Genomic DNA, 21,407 nt, shown 5'->3' with positions numbered 1-21,407 from the left:
AGCCTTATAATGTTGTTTCTCTTGTTGGGCAAAGGTAAGTCACTTTCAGACTTCAGGCAGAAACCTTAAAGATAAGGAATTCCTGAATTATATTTTCATACTCTACCCCTCAATCAGTTAAATATATATATTGAGCAGTTACTACACACCTAATCCTTTGTTAGTTGCTGTTTGCTATGAAAGAAGTCCCGCTACCATTCCCAACCCGGAGGAATTAGTGATTAATTACATTCAATATATTATTAAATTGTCCCGTACAGATATGTAAACCCTGGGGTGGCTGAGTAGCAAGCCTCCATTGATAGGTAGTAAATGCAAAAGGAGTTAATGAAGGGAGGGATCAAGAGGAAGTGTTAGAAGAACAGACTTCTTGAAGAAGGTAATACTTGCATTGCACCTTAAAGGAGGAGAAGGATGTAATAGGGTGAGAGAGCAGAGTGAGGACAAGTGTGGAGTTACTTGTGGGCGTGACATGGTATGTGTAGTTAGTGAGGACAGCCTTGTGTATGGAAAGCTAAACAGAGGAAATTAGCCAATTCAGTTGTTTTTAAGGAATAATTTTAGATTTTTGAATGGTGACATATGTGTAGGAAGCTTCTAAGCAAGTAGAAACTGGAAGAATGGAATAGTTAGTAATGGATGATGAAACTTTACAGTTGAGAGAGAAAAGTGAGAAGAGAAGAGTGCCAAACTGAGAGTAAAAGCTCTGGTGTCATGGTAAGACCTCTGGGAATTGGGCCCTAACTCTACCACTTAATAAATAGTTCTATGACAATGATCAAGTAAATCCTGTTACCTCTGTGGACTGCCATTTCTTCATCTGTAAAATTAGGAAATTAGGATATCCTGTGACCTCTGTGGACTGCAATTTTTTCATCTATAAAATTAGGAAATTAGGATGGTTGACCTATAAGTTTCTCCCAGCTCTATAATTCTGTGACACTCTTCATGCAATTGTGATGAAATAATTGACAACACTTTATGACTCAATTGGATATGAGAAGGTAAGCAAGTAGAGAAGTCAAGGTGACTTCAACATTTTGAGACTGAGAGAAAAATGTTATTCTTAGTAGAAATGGGGAAATATCAAAGAGGAGTAAGTTTAATAGTTCTGTAATGCTTTTAAAAGTCAAGGGGGAAGTCCAGCAGCTGGAGATGGAACATATTGCTAACGATTTTGCTTAGGCTTTCTTAGGGACTCTTCAGTTTTGTCAGTGGTTCCTTTCATTGTTGTCTTTGAGACCACATATCAAGCAAATTGAGTAGCCTTCTTTTTTCTTTTAGTATTTAATTAAATGCCTTATTGCAAATATGTATCTATTTACTGGACTTGTTTTTGTTTCAGGGTCTTTTTTTATTTTTAATTTTTGATTTTTTTTTTTTTTTTGTAGAGACGGGGTTTGCCATATTGCCCAGGCTGGTCTTGAACTCCTGGGCTCAAGCAATCCTCCCGCCTTGGCCTCCCACAGTGCTAGGATTACAGGCATGTAGCACTACACCCAGCTAATTCAGGCTTCTTAATAGTGTATTTTGTGAACATTTTAATAAATGGAGTGACCTTCCTTTCTTTCTGTCTTGCTTTGCTCTGCTCTGCTCTTCTTTCTCTCTCTCTCTGTCTCCCTCTCTCTTTCTTCCTCTTTCCCTCCCTCCCTCTTTCCTGTCCTGTCTTGTCCTTTCCTTAGACTGAGCTTCTTATTGTCCAGGCTGGAATGCAATGGTGCGATCTCTGCTCACTGCAACCTCTGTCTCCTGGGTTCAAGCGATTCTCCTGCCTCAGTCTCCCGAGTAGCTGGTATTACAGGCACCCGCCATCATGCCTGGCTAATTTTTTGTATTTTTAGTAGAGACAGTGTTTCACCATGTTGGTCAGGCTGGTCTCAAACTCCTGACCTCAGGTGATCCACCTGCCTTGGCCTCCCAAAGTGCTGGGAGTGCCCGACCTGCCTGAGTGACATTTATTAAGTAAATCTAAAAGAGCTAGAATTCAGAAAATTCTCTTCAGCATTGTTAACAATCCCTTTTGGAGACACTATGCTAAGTGAAATAAGCCAGGCACAGAAAGATGAATATCATATATTCTCATTTACGTGTGGAATCTGAAAAAGTCAGATTTATGGAAGCAGAAGGTAGAATGGTAGTTGCCAGGGGCTGGGGGTGGGGAGGAAGTGGGAGATAGAGGTCAAAAGGTGCAATTTCTCTTAAACAGGATTAATACATTCTAGAGATCTACTGTACAGCATGTAACTATGGTTAATAATAATGAATTGTATGCTTGAAAATTGCTAAGACAGTAAATCTTAAATGTTCTTATCACATAAAAAGATAATTATATGAGGTGATGGATATGCTAGTATCTTGACTGTAATCATTTTACAATGTATACGTATATCAAAATATCACATTGTAAATATATACAATTTTTTTCAATTATACCTCAATAAATTAGGAGAAAAAATAGTCACAAAGTGTACATCAATAGTGCTATAATTCTTGTAATTTTTTTTTTCTTCTGAGACAGTGTCTCACTTTGTCTCACATGCTGGAGTGTAGTGGAGTGATCACGACTCACTGCACACTCTACCTCCTCAGGCTCATGAGATCCTCCCACCTCAGCCTCCTGAGTAACTGGGACTACAGGTGTGTGCCACCACGCCTGGCTAATTTTTGTATTTTTTGTAGGGACAGGATTTTGCCATGTTGCCCAGGCTGGTCTTGAACTCCTGGCCTTAAGCTATCTGCCCATCTCAGCCTCCCAAAGTGCTGGGATAACAGGTGCCAATCACTGCACCTGGCCAATAATTTTGTAATTCTTATATAAATATTTGGAGGATAAAATTATCAATAATTTAAAAACCACAGCAGCTTGTCTGGAAGTAATACGTTATCTTAATGGATTGTTCACAATAAGTTATAGACCAAACTTTTATTTTATTTTTCTGGAGACAGAGTCTTGCTGTGTCACCCAGGCTAGAGTGCAGTGGTGCCATCTAGGCTCACTGCAACCTCCGCTGCCCGGGTTCAAGCGATTCTTCTGCCTCAGCCTCCCGAGTTGCTGGAATTACAGGCATGTACCACCATGCCCAGCCAATTTTTTGTATTTTAGTAGAGATGGGGTTTCACCATGTTGCCTAGGCTAGTCTCAAACTCCTGAGCTCTAGCAATACACCTGCCTTGGCCTCCCAAAGTGCTAGCATTATAGGCCTGAGCCACCACACCCGGCCCAGACCAAACTTATTCCACTTTTTCTCCCCTTCTCACTACTGTACTTGACTAGTCTTTAAAAAAATAATAAAAGAAAAAAGAAAACCATAGTGTTTCTTGGGTTGTCTGCCTTTGGGAGTAAAGCTTGGTACTTTAATTCTTGGAGCTTTTTCTGAGTTGTTTTTTTTTTTTTTTTTTTGAGACGGAGTCTCGCTCTGTCACCCAGGCTGGAGTGCAGTGGTGCGATCCCGGCTCACTGCAACCTTCGCCTCCTGGGTTCAAGCAATTCTCCTGCCTCAGCCTCCTGAGTGGCTGGGACTCAGGCACATGCCACCTCGCTCGGCTAATTTTTGTATTTTTAATAAAGACAGGGTTTCACCATGTTAACCAGGCTGGTCTCTAACTTCTGACCTGGTGATCCTCCCGCCTTGGCCTCCCAAAGTCCTGGGATTACAGGCGTGAGCCACCGTGCCCAGCCTTCTGAGTGTTTTAAACTTGTACTTCTTGATAATGTATCTTTATAATTGTGCTATACCTTTTTCATATGTTTAATTCTTATTTTCCAAAATAATATTGCTACCTTCAAGGAATTATCTTCTTATTTCTTTAGCCCTTAGTGACCTGGACCTTGATAAATTTTGTTAACCAAATGACCTTGTTTGATAGGTGATTTAATTTAAAAAAAATCAAAACCACCTTTAGCAGATTATCATTTGTTAAGTATTTCTTGAAATGGTTCAATGTAGTTTACTGAATACATTTTTATTGCTTTTTTGTTTATAGAGCTCAAAGCATGCCTGTTGTTAAGGAAGTAAAGGTACATCTGTTAGAAGATGCAGGCATAGAGAAGGATGCTGTTACTCAGGAGACCAGAATTTCACCCAGTGGAATTGATTCAGCTACAACTGTGGCTGCAGCAACTGCTGCTGCCATTGCAACCGCAGCTCCATTGATAAAGGTATATTTTTCTTCCCAGATATTCATAACTACTTTGTGAAATATAGAAGTACTTATTAAGAACTGATTATATAAATGGTTGTATATAATTATAGACTAGCAACATTGTTGCTCTCAATTTGAAAACATTTTCCCATTTGTGGTTGTGTGTTACTTCTCAGGAATTGTGAAAGTTACCCTCTAATACTGTGATGGCACTAGCGAATTCAGAACTTCCCCAGTTTTAGCACTGAGAGTCCTACATCCTGGGAAACACCTTGGTCCTGGCAACCTGGATAATCGGTTATTCTTATTTGAGAGCTAGAGGAACCTTAGGAACCTTAGAGATAATCTATGCCTTAGCTGTCACTTTGTAAATGGGGAAGCAGAGAAACAGGTCAGAGTAGGCAGGTAGGTCTGGAACGAGTAACTGACAGAGCCAAAACTAGAACTCAAGGCTGCTGACCTAACTCAGCCTTAAGTTAGTAAAGTATCAAAAGCTACTTTGCTTTTCTGTTTTCTTCTTTTTAATTTCCATTTAAGTATCTTGTTTTAGGCATCATAAAATTCTTTGTGGCAGATTTGTTTGAGACAGAGTCTCGCTCTGTTGCCCAAGCTGAAGTGCAGTGGTGCGATCTCGGCTCACTGCAACCTCCGCCTCCCAGGTTCAAGTGATTCCTCTGCCTCAGCCTCCTGAGTAGCTGGGATTACAGGGCATGCGCCACCATGCCTGGCTAATTTTGTATTTAAGTGGAGACGGGGTTTCACCGTGTTGGTCAGGATCGTCTAGATCTCCTGACCTCATGATCCACCCGCCTCAGCCTCCCAAAGTGCTGGGATTACAGGCGTGAGCCACCGCTCCTGGCCTATTTATTTATTTATTTATTTATTTATTTATTTATTTATTTATTTTTTGAGAGGGAACATTTACCTAAGGATAGCTATCATCTGCCTTTCATTTCTGTGACACTAAAAATAAAGGCATTAAATCATTAGACATTTAGTGAGTATAAGCTCAAATTTGATCACTTCTCAATGCCAATTGATTTAAATAACATTTCTAGTAATTAGACATATTTTTGGTATCCTATAATGTGAATTTTTGAAAATACTTTTATTGTTTTAGGTGCAGAGTGATTTGGAAGCAAAAGTCAATTCTGTTACAGAATTACTTAGTAAATTACAGGAGACTGATAAACACCTGCAACGTGTTACAGAGCAGCAAACAAGCATTCAGAGTAAACAAGAGAAACTACATTGTCATGATCATGAAAAGCAAATGAATGTGTTTATGGAGCAGCACATAAGGCATCTTGAAAAATTACAACAACAACAAATAGATATTCAGGTATCTGTAATAAAGCCAGTACAGATTCCATAATCTTTTATCATTTGGCTCTCTCAGCTAATATTCATTGATAATTGCAGTAGCTCATTAGATTGTAACAGTTTTAGTTATGAAATCATGATTTGCTTATCTTTCTTCTCCTGTAATGTGGGTAACTCTGCATTTTATATCTCAAATGTTACTAGTTGTGTGAGACCTCTCCCTCTAGTTGGCTTTTCCTCCTTTTACACTATTTTTGTTCATATCATTTTTATTTTTTATTTTTATTTATTTTTTGAGAGAGAATCTTGCTATGGTTGCCCAGGCTGAAGTACAGTGGTACAGTCTCCACTCAACTGGTTTCAAGAGATTCTCCTGCCTCAGCCTCCCATGTAGCTGGGATTACAGGCGCACACCACCACGCCCAGCTAATTTTTGTATTTTTAGTAAAGGTGGGGTTTAACCATGTAGTTCAGGCTGGTCTCGAACTTCTGACCTCAAGTGATCTGCCTTCCTCGGCCTCCCAAAGTGCTAGTGTTACATGCATGAGCTGCCATGCACAGCCACATTTTTAAGTGCTTATATCACATTGCAACTATTGGTTTACATCAGCAGTTTTTAGTCTGGAAATGTGTACTAGAATTACTTGAACAGCTTTATAAAAATATTTGTGCTTGGGATCTTGGCAGGCCAAGCTGAGAGGATAGCTTGAGGCCAAGAGTCCAAGATCAGCCTGGTTAATGTAGCAAAACCTCATCTCTTAAAAAAAAAAAAAAAATTTAGCCTGGCATGGTGGCATGTGCCTGTAGTCCCAGATACTTGAGAGGCTGAGACTGCAGGAGACCGTGAGTCCAGGAGTTTGCGGTTACAGTGAACTATGATAATATACCTGCACTTCATCCCAGATGACAGAGTGAGACCCTATTTCAAAAAAAAAAAATTGTGTATATACACACATACATAGACACACACACGCGCGCACACACACATATACACATTCACAAGCACACACACTTAGGCCTTTCAGAGATTTTGAGCCGGTGATTCTGAGGTAGTGCCTGGCAATCATTGAAAGCTTCATAATGATTCTGATGCACACCCTTGGATAAGAACTACCTGGTGTACATATTTGCTTTTGCATTTAATTAATTAAAATAATGAACATTTTTTAATGCCTTTTGAGAATAAGGCACTGGGCTATTATAAAAAGCATTATCCTCACAAGGAGCTGATAGCATCTTTCGTATTTATTTTGGAATTTCTTTTTTTTTCTTTTTCTTTTTTTTGAGACGGAGTCTAACTCTGTCGCCCAGGCTGGAGTGCAGTGGTGTGATTTCGGCTCACTGCAACCTCCACCTCCCAGGTTCAGTGATTTTCATGTTTCAGCTTCCCGAGTAGCTGGGATTGCCGGCCTGTGCCACCACACCCAGCTAATTTTTGTATTTTCAGTAGAAACAGGTTTTTACTGTGTTGGCCAGACCACTGGCCTCAAGTGATCGACCCATCTTGGCCTCCCATAGTGCTGGAATTATGGACGTGAGCCACCATGCTCAGCCTATTTTGGAATTTCTAATTCCTAGAACACTACTTAGCACTCAGTAAACTTTTTTTTTTTTTTTTTTTTGAGTGAGTGAGGGAATGATCAGCATTGTAAATGCGTTGGTTTTAATTTACTTTTTTTTCTAATTAATATGAAATTTCTTTTTTTTTTTTGAGATGGAGTTTCGCTCTTGTCGCCCAAGCTGGAGTACAATGGTGAGATCTCAGTTCATTGCAACCTCCACCTCCCAGATTCAAGCGATTCTCTTGCCTCAGCCTCCTGAATAGCTGGGATTACAGATGCCCACCACCATGCCCAGCTAACTTTCTATATTTGTAGTAGAGATGGGGTTTCACCATATTGGCCAGGTTGGTCTCAAACTCCTGACCTCAGGCGATCTGCCTGCCTTGGCCTCCCAAAGTGCTGGGATTACAGGCGTGAGTCACCGCGCCTGGCCTACTGTGCAATTTAAAAACTTTAAAAAATTAAAATATAACATTCAGGCCGGGCACGGTGGCTCATCCCTATAATCCCAGCACTTTGGGCGGCTGAGGTGGGTGGATCACTTGAGGTCAGGAGTTCAAGACCAGCGTGGCCAACATGGTGAAACCTTGTCTCTACCAAAGATACAAAAAATTAGCTGGGCGTGGTGGCACATGCCTGTAGTCCCAGCTACTCAGGAGGCTGAGGCAGGAGAATCACTTGAACCCGGAAGGCGGAGGTTGCAGTGAGTTGAGATTGTGCCACTGTACTCCAGCCTGGGTGACAGAGTGAGACTCTGTCTTAACAACAACAACAACAGCGACGAATATATATATATTGTATATCTATATACATGTATATCTATACATATGTGTATATGTCTGTTAATGATTTTCTAAATTACATATTTTTTGTTAAGACAAAAATTCAGAAGAATGTACTAAAATAAGTTTATTATACTTAATATATCATCATAAAGTAGACATTAATTTGCTATAATTTTCAAGACTTAACACGGTTTATCTTGAGCTTTTCATGTGGTCAAAGATAATATTTTATTGGAATGATTATATGCATACCAAGTAAAGTTTAGTAAGTACTCCCTGCATGACTAAAATTGAGTATGCAGCAAATTATCTAGTGAGAGACCAGGAATGAGTCTATAAATCTGTTGGTTTATAGATAACTTTACTATTTTAAGCCTCAATTTCTTTACCTAGAAAATGTTTTCTGTTGTTCAGGATAAAACGAGATGACACATTTGAAAAGCACATTTATTCCTTAAGGAGAGACTCCTACTGGTCCTAAGTACTTATCTGCCATCATCTGTCCTTCCATAACTAAATCTATAACTTAATGACTTTCTAATTTTAGAAGAATGGAATCTTTGCTAATTTAGATGTCTTACTTATAAAGCTTATAATTACAGAGAGAGTTGAAGTTTTGGTTACATACTAGATATATTAGTTGTTCAGTAAATGCTTAATGAAATGAAATTAGTTGAGTCTGTTTCATCTGTTTTATGTAGAGGGATCTCAACACACTTTTAGAAATTCTGTAGAACTATGAATCTTTTTAAGTTTTTCTTGGCCTGGCATAAAATTCTGTTTTGATTATTACTCATTGCATGCCTGTATCAAAATATTTCATGTCCTCCATAAATATATATACCTACTATGTACCCACAAAAATTAAAACAATAAAACCCTCTCTTTTGAAACCAGTTTTATTAGTTAAGATACTTGCTTATTTTAGATATTTTATTTTATTTTTGAGATAGAGTCCCGCTCTGTCACCTAGGCTGGAGTGTAGTGGCACCATCTCGGCTCACTGTCACCTCTGTGTCCCGGGTTCAAGTGATTCTCATGCCTCAGCCTCCTAGGTAGCTGGGATTACAGGCTCCCGCCACCAGCTCAGCTAATTTTTGTATTTTTAGGAGAGACGGGTGGAACTCCTGACCTCAGGTGATCCACTTGCCTTGGCCTCCCAAAGTGCTGAGATTACAGGCGTGAGCCACTGTGCCTGGCCCCATTTCAGGTATTTTAATAAATAGTGCTGAAAACTGTGTTGTCAGTGTAGTTTCCATTAATATACAAACACATATTTTATTGCTGCTGCTAAGCACGGATATTTATTTGAGTACTCACTATCAATGATTTTCAAACCTTGACCTCGAACAAAATCCTACCATTTAGGATATAGAAGATAGGATGTTTTGGTTTAAAATTCTCTGATTCAAGTAGAGGTTTAGGGCAAGGGCCTCTCCTTCCTGGTCTTCTCTTAGCCAGCTGTAGTGGCCCCTTAGCCATGTCTAAGGTAGAAAGAACAACACTGAGGTTTAGAATGGTTAGGGAAAATGATTAAGGTCACACAGCAGAGTCAGGCTTAGTCACATCTTTGTGATTCTACATCTTGCCAATGGCATCGCTGCTGCTACTATAGTGGATAGTTGCAATGTAATATATATTTTTTCATTGTTTATTACATGTAGTAAATTATGTTTAACTCTAATATTTCAATGTATTTTATCATCTAACTCTTTCAAATGATATCTGAAAATAATGAAATAATCTTATTTCTTTTAGACGCATTTTATTAGTGCTGCACTCAAGACTAGTAGTTTTCAGCCTGTTAGTATGCCCTCCTCCAGAGCAGTGGAAAAGTATTCTGTAAAACCAGAACACCCTAATCTTGGTAGCTGTAATGCATCTTTATATAACACATTTGCTTCCAAACAAGGTAAAAATATGTAGTTCTCTGAATAAAAAATGTCAGGTATGAATTTTCTTTGTGCTGCATAAACTGAAAACATATTTCCTGAGCAGTAGGAGTTTTTGTTTTATAAAATTTATTTATAGGAGTTTTTGTTTTATAAAACTATTTGGTGTTTTTTTTAATGTTCTTTTTTTTTTAATTTTCTTTCTCAGGCTACCTTGTCTTAGATAAAACGAGTTCTTTTTTTTACGTCAAGTAATTTTTAGGTTATTTTGAATTTTTTTAAAATTATGGATTATGTTCTTATCTGTGGTTTTAATTAATAACCTTCATAAATTATCAGAAGCACTTATAAATTTAGGAAAAATGTACTTGTTTACTACAAAAATGCTTGTAAATAAATCAGTTCCCCTGTTCTCTGACAAACTGCATATTTGCTCTTTCTTGATTCTGTCAGAGCGACTACCTAACAAGGGAATACATAGCTTATTTGTTAAAACTTTAGTATTTAAAATAAATGAATAAATGTGTTTCTAAGTTATTGATATTTGAATAATGAACTAAAGAAAATCGAGGGACTATCCCTTTAATGATATACAACTCTATATAGTACAATATTTTCAACACTTGATTTGTTAGAACGTTGTTGTATTACAGTCATTAAAGATTGCTCATGCTTATAAGGTGCTTTACATTTTGCAGTAAATGAGTGGTCCTTACAAAACTGTTGTGCCCAGCACATTGAGAGGCCAAGATGAGAGGATCACTTGAGCCCAGGAGTTCAAGACCAACCTGGGAAATATAGTGAGATCCTGTCTCTAAAAGTAGAAATAAAAAAATTAGCCAGGTGTGGTAGCACATGCTTGTAGTCCTAGTTACTTCGGAGGCTGAGGTCAGAGGATTGCCTGAGCCCAGGAGGTTGAGGCTTCAGTGAGCTGTGGTCATGCAACTACACTCCAGCCTGGGTGACAGAGCAAGACGCTGTTTCAAAAACAAAAAAGCAAACAACAACAACAAAGAACTGTTGTGAAGTAATATGAGTCCATTTTTAAGTTATGAAGAGAGGACAATGAAGCACAGAATGGTATGACTTGCCTGCTCAAGGTAAGTCATACCATTCTGTGCTTCATTGTTAACAACAACAACAAAGAACTGTTGTGAAGTAATATGAGTCCTTTTTTAAGTTATGAAGAGAGGACAATGAAGCATAGAATAGTATGACTTGCCTGCTCAAGGTTACCTGACTTGAGAGGGAGGATGTCAGAGCTAGGGCCAGAACTCATGTTTCAGTATGACCCAGCTGAGTGCCTTCAATAGCAGTGGACACTTTTTTCATAACTCAATTCCAGAGAATTTCTTGCTTATAATTTTGTTTTTCTTAAACTCGAGTTTTCATGAAAAAGGTGTCTATTCTATTGATTGTAAATTGAATTTGTTTCTTTGTATATATGTTACAATAACAAATAAAAGAAATGAGTAAATTAAAAATTCAGTAAATTAAACTTAATTTTTCTATGCTTTTTCTTGGGCATATATCATGTTTACATAATTGTAACTGTAGCATTTTATACAGCTTTTTTACTAGTACATAAAAACATCTGCCATATTTTATATAGTTGTCTTCATAATTTTAACTTGTAATGACTAAAGGGTAGCCTATTGAATAACTATTTCACAGTCTACTTGACCGTTATCCTGTTTCAGATACTCAGACAGTTTTTAGGTTTGCATCTTCATAAATAATACTGTAAAAAACATCATCATATTTTAAGCACATTTTCTTTTATGTTATTTCCTTATAATAATTTCACAAGATTAAGATTACTAAGTTAAATTATATAAAACTTTAATTCTTCCTATACTTTTTGCCAGATGCTTTATCAGTTTTCACTGCCATGAAAAGTATCTGGCTCTTCCTGTTTCATCACTGCTTCAATAGTTCTGAATATTATCATATAGATTCATATTTACTAGATGTAAGTGTAAAATGTTTGTAGTCTTCATTTCTTTTGATTTTTAATGGGGGTGAAGTTATTTTTCTACACTTGTTAATAATTTATAATTTTGGCTTTATTTTTAAAGTATAGGGAAGAGTAATATGCTATAATTTTTAGAGCTTTTTAAAAGCAAGTTAATTTTTAAAAAATTTTTCTGTTAAAGCATCTTTAAAAGAAGTTGAAGATATGAGTTTTGATAAACAGAAATCTCCTTTGGAGACACCAGCACCTCGCAGATTTGCTCCTGTACCTGTTTCAAGGGATGATGAGCTATCAAAGAGGGAAAATCTTTTGGAAGAAAAAGAAAATATGGAAGTGTCCTGTCACAGAGGTAATACAGACTTTTACTAGACCTATCCCAAATTAGGAAATTGTCATGAGATTTTCTGTGCCTAGTAGAAACTGAAGTGGGATCTGTATTTGTAATATTTTACTTTAAATGATACTTGCTGGGAAAATCAAGCTTCTTTAGATTCCTCGTGAAAGGAGTTGGAGGTATACATTTATAATTAATTATTCTATCTCTTACAGGTTATTACTTAAACTTTTAATGAACAAGTTTTGTTAATTTTTATTTATTTTTTGTGAGACAGGGTCTCACTCTGTCACCCAGACTGGAGTACAATGGTGTGATCATGGCTCACTGCAGCCTCTACCTCCCCAGGCTCAATTGATCTTCCCACTTCAGCCTCCTGAGTAGCTGGGACTACAGGTGCACGCCACCACACCAGGCTAATTTTTGTATTTTTCTTAGAGATGGGGTTTCACTATGTTTCCCACACTGGTCACAAACTCCTGGGCTCAAGCCATCTGCCCACCTCAGCCTCCCAAAGTGCTGGGATTACAGACGTGAGCCATTGCGCTTGGCCAAGTTTTGTTATTAATAAACAAAAAACAATGCTTTGCTGAAGGTAAGGCTGATCATTTTTAGAGTGTGCTTCCTCATACTGTTTTTAGGTGTGAATTTCAATAATAAAACATAGAGAAACAACATTTATTACCATGTTCACTTGGAAAAAGTGCTAATATATGAACTTTTTTTGAGATGAAGTCTCTCTCTGTCACCCAGCCTGGTGTGCAGTGGCACGATCTCGGCTTACTGCAACCTCCGCCTCCTAGGGTCAAGCGGTTCTCCTGCCTCAGCCTCCTGAGTAGCTGGGACTACAGGCGCATGTCACCATACCAGGCTAATTTTTTGTATTTTTAGTAGAGACAGGGTTTCACCGTGTTAGCCAGCATGGCCTCGATCTCCTGACCTTGTGATCCGCCCGCCTTGGCCTCCCAAAGTGCTGGGATTATAGGTGTGAGCCACTGTGCCCGGCCATATATGAACTTTTTAACACAGAACAGGAACTTTTATAAGGGACGTGTATTAACCAAACATCATATATTCTCACTCATAAATGGGAGCTAAGCTATGAGAATGCAGAGCCATAGGAATGATACAGTGGACTTTGGGGACTTGTGGGGAAAGGGTGGGAAGGGGGTGAGGGATAAAAGACTACAAATTGGGTTCAGTGTATACTGCTCAGATATGGGTGCACCAAAATCTCACAAATCACCAATAAAGAACTTACTTATGTAACCAAATACCACCTGTTCCCCAAAAATCTATGGAAATAAATTAAAAGAAAATAGTATATTACAGTCTTAAAATGTACCCCTTCTAACAAAAGTAAGTGAAATATTAAACTAAACACTTTTATTCTTGGAATCATTTAAATGCATGCAAGTCTTAGGCACATTTAAAGAGTTTTAAGAAAGTCACAAAATAATAAAATCTTTAATAAAGAAGGCAACCTCACACCAAAAATTACTATGTAGTCTTACTACATACAAACAAGGCTAAAGGATAGATCCACTTAATTGGTACTTTGAAGAAATAGATAAATCTCTTCTTTACTAATTTATAAAAATCATCTATTTTGCTGGACTTTGTGATGATGACACTTCTCAAATTCCTTTTTTCTGTGATGGAAATAAATTTAGGGGTTTTTCTATTAATTCAAACTTTTACTTACTTGTTTATATATTTTTCTTTATAGAGACAGAGTCTTGCTTTGTTGCCCAGGCTGGTCTCAAACTCCTGGCCTCAAGCAATCCTCCTGCCTCGGCCTCCCAGAATGCTGGGATTACAGGCATGAGCCATTGCGCCTAGTTGCGGTATAGTTTTTATGAGGTATAAATATTTAGTTTTATTTGATGAGTGTATTTATAGCCTAAATTGTAGGCTACATTGTAGGCTATAAATTTTTTTTTTTTTTTTTTTTTTTTGAGATGGAGTTTCGCTCTTGTTGCCCAGGCTGGAGTGTGATGGCGCGATCTTGGCTCACTGCAACCTCCGCATCCCAGGTTCAAGCAATTCTCCTGCCTCAGCCTCCCAAGTAGCTGGGATTACAGGCACGCACCACCACGCCCAGCTAATTTTTTCTATTTTTAGTAGAGATGGGTTTCTCCATGTTAGTCAGACTGGTCTCAAACTCCTGACCTCAGGTGACCCACCCGCCTCAGCCTCCCAAAGTGCTGTGATTACAGGCGTGAGCCACCACGCCCGGCTTGTAGGCTATAAATTGAGTAGATAATCATCATAGGAAGCTAACTTAGGCCAGAATACGAATATATGAGATGTTATATACAAGATAAATGAATTAGTATTTGGAAAATGATACTACATCTCTTCTATTTCAGGAAATGTAAAACTATTGGAACAAATTTTGAATAATAATGATTCTTTGACAAGAAAAAGTGAATCATCAAATACCACCTCACTAACTAGGTCAAAAATAGGATGGACTCCTGAGAAGACAAACAGGTGAAAACAAGAGATTGGAATGAAAACTAGATTGAAAAGAGCTTTGTTCAGATTTTTTACATTTCTTTGGGACTTTTAATAAATTATAGCATTACTTCTTAAATTTAACTTAGATTTAATTACTATTTTCTGATGCTAATATATCTTCCCCCTTTCTATAATATAGCTATGAAATGAATATCTCATTTTTTCAAAATGCAGATTATTAATTTCTAATGTATGCAGATTATTCATTTCTGATTAAACGATATCTAGGATTTGTTTCAAAAATAATCCAATATAGGGTAGGGGCAAGTAGGTTGGGGAGTATAGATAAAATGAGGCCAACCAAAAGTTAATGATTTTTGTAGTTAAGTATTGGGTATATGAGGTTCATTTTAGTATTTTCTATATATTTGTGTATATTTGAAATTTTACCGAATAAAAAGTTTTTAAAAAATCAAATCTGGGCCATGATAATTATATTTATCTTCAACATCTTGAAAACTACAGTAATAAAAACTAGAGGAGCCATATGTTGAGTAATTTTGTATGGAGATATTGTATAATTTCAGTCTATTTACATTTAATGTAATCACTGATAAGGTAGGATTTATGTCTACCATGTTGCTTTCTATATGCCTTAGGTCTTTTAGGTTCACTGTTCCTCCCTTAGTGCCTTCTTTTGTATTAGACATTTTTTAGTTGCACCATTTTAATTCTTTTGTCATTTACTATTATTTTTTGAGTTATTTTCTTAGTGGTCACTCTAGGAATTACAATTAACATATTAACTTAAAGCAATCTAATTTGGATTGATAGTGATTTAATTTCAGTATTATTCAGAAACTTTGCTCCCGTAAAGCCTCGTTCCCTCTCCTTTTCTTTCTTCTATTATTATCATACAAATTACATCTTTATACATTATAAGCTCATCTATGTAGTCTGATAATTATTACTTGATGCAGCTGTCTTTTAAATCAGATAGGAAAAGAAAAGAGATACCAACAAAAATATGTATACTAGCTTTTATATTCACCTATATAGTTCATCTTTACCAGTACTCTATTTCTTCCTATGGATTCAGGTTAGCCTGGTGTCCTTTTATTCCACCCTGAAGGATTCCTGATAGTATTTCTTATAGGGTAGGTCTGTTAGCAGTGAATTGTCTCAGTTTTTGTTTATCTGGTATTGTCTTAATTTTTTTTTCACTTTTTTTTGTTGTTTAAACAGACATTTGGTTTCTCATAGTTGTGGAAGCTGGAAGTTCAAGATCAAGGTGCTAGCTGGGTTGGTTTCTTTTGAGGCCTTTCTTCTTGACTTACAGGTGACCTCCCTCTTGCTGTCTCTTCACATGGTCATCCCTCTCTGCACACACACCCTGGTGTCCCCTCCTTCACTTTTGAAGGATAGTTTTGCTACATGTAGAATTTTTGGTAGATGTTCTTTTTCTTTCAGCATTTTGAATATGTCACCTGACTGCCTTCTGGACTCTATGGTTTCTGATGAGGAGTTGTATGTTGGTGTGCTTGATGGTGTCCCACAGGTCTCTAAGACTGTTAATTTTTCTTCATCCATTTTTCTTTCCATTTCTCAGACTGGATAATCTCAATTAGCCTGTCTTAAAGTTTGTTGATTCTTTCTTCTGCCAACTCAAATATGGTGTTGAGCCCCTCTAGTGAATTATACATTTCGGTTATTGTATTTTTCAACTGCAGAATTTCTGTTTGTCTTTTAAAAAATATTTTCTATGTCTTTATTGATCATTCTATATTTGGCAAGACTTCATTCTTATACTTTCTTTTAATTTTAAAACTGGTTTCTTTTAGTAATAGCTGATTTATAGTCTTTGCCTAGTAAGTCTCATATCTGGGATTCCTCAACAGTGGTTTCTTTTGACTGTGCTTTTTTCTGTGTTTGGGCTCTATTTTCCTGTTTCTTTGTATGTCTCATAAATCTTTGTTGAAAACTGGGCATTTTAAATAATACAGTGTGGCAGCTCTGGAAATTAGATTCTTTCACCTCCCAGAGTTTATTGTTGTTGCTGTTTGTTTAGTGACTTTCCTGGACTAATTCTGTGAAGTCTGTGTTCTTTGTCATGTGCTCCCACTGAAGTCTCTGTTTTGTCAGCTTAGTCTGCTAATGATTGGAAAGAGATTTCCTTAACTGCCTTGAACTGATAACTCTCCCTCTCTTTGCCATGGAGTGTGTGTGTGTGTGTGTGTGTATGCATGCATGCACGCGTGCACACACACATGTGCTAGAGCATGCCTCCAGTGCCTGGCAGATTATGAGTCTGTTTTAGCCTTTCACTTCCTACTTGCACAGAGCCTCAAGGTCAGCCAGAAGTGAGTGATTAGGAACTTCCAGGTCTCTCTTGGACATGTACATAGCCCTGTATGTGGACTAGAAGGCATGACTTTCTAGATTCCTAGCAATATGTTGGAGCTTTTCAAAACTCCACTATGGACATCTTATTACCTAGATTTTTAACATCTGTTGACCACAGTCTTGTTTGCCCCAACCAGTATCACTACCTCAGGCTGCTGAGATGTTAAACAGTTGCCACTGTTTTGGAAAAATGCCCTGGGGATAGTTTCTCACTGCGCTAAAGTTGAGTCAGGTCAAATAAAGACAAATACTATGAATGAGACTTTTAGGAGAGCTTGAAACCATTCTATTGTCTTTAGTGGTTGTGAGGCTGTTGGTTTTCAAGGCCACCACAGAGTTAGGAATAGGGTCCTGAAGATGAGGCAAGTTAAATAAATTCCATAAAACTTGCTCTTCTTGCCTAGAGTCAGCCATTTTTCTTGAATAAATGCTCCTCAGGTTCTTGCAAGTGTTTAATTTCCAGAGGTTAGAAAAACTTGATTTCGATGATTTTTGCTAGAGTTCTCATTGTGCTTATGGAGAAGCAGATTTTCAGAAGTTCTTCACCAATCTGGAAGTGCTTCTGGATGTTAGCTTCTTGAAAGCATAACCTTTTCCTGTTCCTTTTCTGCTATGTCTAAACTTTTCTGGTTAGATCATTTTGTCTCTTGTGATTTTCTGTTTCATTTGTTTAATCACGTAACTGATTAATTCCATGGTTCAATTTTTTAATAGGATACCAGTAATCTATAGCTAAGACTGTATCAAAAATTTGTTTAATGAAATGTTTACTGAATTTACAACAATTTAGGAAACTTTTTAAAAAAATCTTCTATAGCGTTGAAACTCTACCTTCTCAAAGATTTCCTTCCTGTGAAGAGCTAGGAACAACTAAAGTGACTCTGCAGAAGTCTGATGATGTTCTTCATGACGTTGGCCAAAAGGAGAAAGAAACAAATAGCATGGTCCAGGTAAAATGGGAATGGTCTTAAAATTGATGATTAGTTAAGATAAAAATTATAAAGGAATAAAAAAGTTATAAAGATAGAAATTAGGAGGAAGAATGAAGAAAAAGCACTGAAAAAGACATGTCAGCCATGTCTGTTCCATTTATAAAGTATTTCCAGAGGCCTTCACCAAGTGATTTCTGCTTATCGCTCCTTGACCAGGACTGAGTCATATAGCCACCTCTGGCTTCCCAGCTTCTGTTGGAAAGGGAGGAAGGGGAAAAGAGACCTGTGAATGAATAGACATTATTTATCCAATCCACAGTGTCTGCCCTACCTTCCATACATAAAGAGCCAACTTGCTTTTATTTTATTTTAGCTTTCTTCAGCAGAGAGAGAAATTATTATTGGTCGCTGGACTGCTTAGCACTGCTATGGATTTCCCACCTCTATTTTACTTAACACTCACATTAGTTTGTTGTTGTTGTTGAGACAGAGTCTCACTCTGTTGCCCAGACTGGAGTGCAATGGTGCAATCTCGGCTTACTGCAACCTCCACCTCCCGGGTTCAAGCACTTCTTCTGCCTCAGCCTCCTGAGCAGCTGGGATTACAAGCATGTGCCACCACACCCGGCTAATTTTTGTATTTTTAGTAGAGACAGGGTTTCACCATGTTGGCCAGGCTGGTCTCAAACTCCTGACCTCAGGTGATCCACCTGAGGAGGCTTGGCCTCCCAAAAGTGTTGGGATTACAGGCGTGAGCCACCACGCCTGGCCCATATTAATATTTCTAAATGGAGGAAAAACGCTTTGATTGCCAAGTATTTTGTAAGTCTTCAGTTTGACAAATTGAGTCCTTCGTATATATTGGTATAATGTATGGCCTCAACAATAGTGATAGCTGTTGTTTTGATTAAAGGAATCAATGTGAGTTTAGTAACTTTCTGGTCTTTTTTTCTTTTAAGCCAAAAGAATCTCTGAGTATGTTGAAGCTTCCAGATCTTCCACAGAATTCTGTTAAGCTTCACACAACCAATACAACACGATCTATACTGAAAGATGCTGAGAAGATTTTGAGAGGAGTACAAAACAATAAAAAAGTACTTGAAGAAAACCTGGAAGCTATTATTTGTGCAAAAGATGGAGCTGCCATGTATTCGCTTATCAATGCTTTATCTACCAACAGGTAAGAGGATGTTGGCAGCCAAGGCTGTTTATGAGTCTGCCAGTTCTGCTTTCTTCACAATTTTTTTCTAAGCACTTTATTTTCCTTAATATGTTTTAATATTTTTAAAAGGTTCTTTATTGCCTTTGAAGATGTGGAACTTATTATAAAGTTGGAATTTGAATATATATATGGTGGTACTACTTTTTTCTGGTGGAAATTTTTCTTTTAATTTTTTCTTTCTTTGGTACATATCTTCTTGGGTCCACATGTGCTTTTCAAACATTTATCCTTCAAATGTTTGATGAAAACTAATACCATTGGTTTTTCCTTTTCAGATAAAGGATATTGGGCCCCCATCCTACTATCCTAATATCCTTTCCTTTTCAGATGAAGGATATTAGGATAGCAGGTTCACAACTACATAAGAGTTAGATCTGATCCAAGTCCTGCTCAGGACAGTAAGTGCTAATTTAAGAAAATTCCTTTTTCTCTTTCGTAGAGAGATGTCAGAGAAAATTAGGATCAGAAAGACAGTGGATGAATGGATTAAAACTATTTCTGCGGAAATTCAGGTATGTCTTGGAAAAAAACTGAAAATTAAGTGAATTCTGAGAAGATAATATTGATTCCAATTTGTAGGCATTACATTTGTTCTCAAAATATTTCTTATATAAAAATCTACTTATTTTTAATTTCACTGTCACTCTTTATATTTACTTAGTAATAAGTTTAGCTTTGTTTAACAAGTACATTATCTCCAGTTATATTCTGGCTCTTATTTGGCAAATTGTTGGACAAAAACTAAAACGTGAATAATCTGAAAGAAAATTTAGCAAAAGTGTTTGGAAAAAGAATTATACTTTCAAAGATATTTGAAAACAACAGATTTAGAAGCATTGGCCTGGCAAAGTAAAAATACCAGAGTAATACAAAGAGGAAAAAAACAACTAGATGTACTAAGTTTACAGAAGTCAATACCAGATGGAAAAACAGCCTCTTTCTCACATCCACAATGGGCATGGTACATCTTCAAATATCCGCATTGAAAAAGTCTGGGAGTTATCTTTCTTAGAGGGTCCATAATGTAAAGGAAATTTAAAATTTTTTTATATTTGAGTGCGCAGAACTAGACAGGCTAAGCTGTTATTATGTCCTGGGGTGCAAGGTGTGTTGTTTTGACTGTAGATGAGCTTATGTGCTACTTACAAAGGTAGCAAGGTGAAGTATCAGTACTGTTTCCACAGCAATAAACACAGAAATATATTTTAAAACTTTTTGTTTAAAAATATCTACTTCTAATGAACTTACGAAAAATTTATTTTAGGTACTATGTGGTACACACAAAAAAGTTGAACTAAGAGTCAGAAGATTTGGAGTCTAGTTTGCACTCTACAGCTAACTGGCAATATATCTTACTCTTTTGCCACGAATCCCATGTAAAATGTATTTGTTTAAACTTTCACATAATTTTAATTTATATTTATCTCAGAGTTTTGTTACAAAATTGTTTGCCTTTTTTGAAACGTATTTTTAATTTTTTAAACTGTTAGCAAAATTCATATGGTTCAATCATCAAAAAGTGTAAAAAGGTTTGTCATGCAAAGTTGTCCTCCTACCCCTGCAACCCTTCTATTATTTCCATTCCCTGCTCCAAAAGATACTAGTATTTTTAGGGTTTTGTTTATTTTTCCAGAGAATTTTTATTTTTATGTATCCAATAAAGCCAATATCCTTTATTTTTAACACATTTAAAACTGCTAAACTGTATTTATATAACAGCAAAAAATAAATTCTAATAGTTTCTGATGTGAAAGCATTACTATTTGTATATATTTTAAGTAATTTTAACTTTGGTTATGTTAAGGATGAACTGTCAAGAACAGATTATGAACAAAAAAGATTTGATCAGAAGAATCAGAGAACCAAGAAAGGTCAGAATATGACTAAAGATATTAGAACCAACACACAAGATAAAACTGTAAACAAATCTGTAATTCCAAGAAAACATTCTCAAAAGCAAATAGAAGAGCATTTTAGAAATCTACCTACAAGGGGCATGCCTACTTCAAGTTTACAGAAAGAGAGAAAGGAAGTAAGATCCTAATCTATTCTTTTAACATAATTGTGTTGTAATCGATCATTTCCTTTAAGAGAGAAATAATGAAGCGAATGTTAAAGGTGTTTTAAAAACATGAAGAACTATACAAATGTAAGTATCTTTACACTATTGATATTTAGGGTTTTGGATTTATAATGTGAAAAGCACTGAACAAAATAGATAGTTCCTTTCTTCTGAGATCTCACACCCTGACATCATCATTTTGTAGTTATAGCAAGTATAAAGGTATATCTAGAGATCATCTAGTCCAAAAAGTAGATTCTCTAGTTTATGGTACCCAAAATTGTGTTTCATTTGTGTGTGTGTGTGTGTGT

The 21,407-nt window shown here is 36.8% G+C and overlaps 1 protein-coding gene across 4 annotated transcripts in view; it reads left to right on the top strand.

The window, feature by feature from the left end:
- KIAA0586 (KIAA0586 ortholog) overlaps positions 1-21,407 on the top strand; it is a 149,926-nt gene that overhangs the window by 23,882 nt on the left and 104,637 nt on the right. For 2 of the 4 annotated variants that reach the window (XM_011989578.1, XM_011989576.1), the window contains 9 exons: positions 3,985-4,159; positions 5,264-5,485; positions 9,572-9,725; positions 11,862-12,029; positions 14,387-14,510; positions 17,722-17,830; positions 18,772-18,992; positions 19,474-19,546; positions 20,839-21,066. In XM_011989578.1, coding sequence (XP_011844968.1) covers positions 3,985-4,159; positions 5,264-5,485; positions 9,572-9,725; positions 11,862-12,029; positions 14,387-14,510; positions 17,722-17,830; positions 18,772-18,992; positions 19,474-19,546; positions 20,839-21,066 — 1,474 coding nt within the window. Of the gene's footprint in view, positions 1-997; positions 1,097-3,984; positions 4,160-5,263; positions 5,486-9,571; positions 9,726-11,861; positions 12,030-14,386; positions 14,511-17,721; positions 17,831-18,771; positions 18,993-19,473; positions 19,547-20,838; positions 21,067-21,407 lie in introns of those variants that run through there. The other 2 variants (XM_011989579.1, XM_011989577.1) reach the window with 2 other exon arrangements.

This window comes from Mandrillus leucophaeus, unplaced genomic scaffold (genome assembly GCF_000951045.1).
Source record: "Mandrillus leucophaeus isolate KB7577 unplaced genomic scaffold, Mleu.le_1.0 Scaffold359, whole genome shotgun sequence".
Classification (NCBI taxonomy): domain Eukaryota; kingdom Metazoa; phylum Chordata; class Mammalia; order Primates; family Cercopithecidae; genus Mandrillus; species Mandrillus leucophaeus.
Note: the sequence above shows the minus strand (reverse complement) of the source record. Positions and strands in the feature narration are given on the sequence as shown.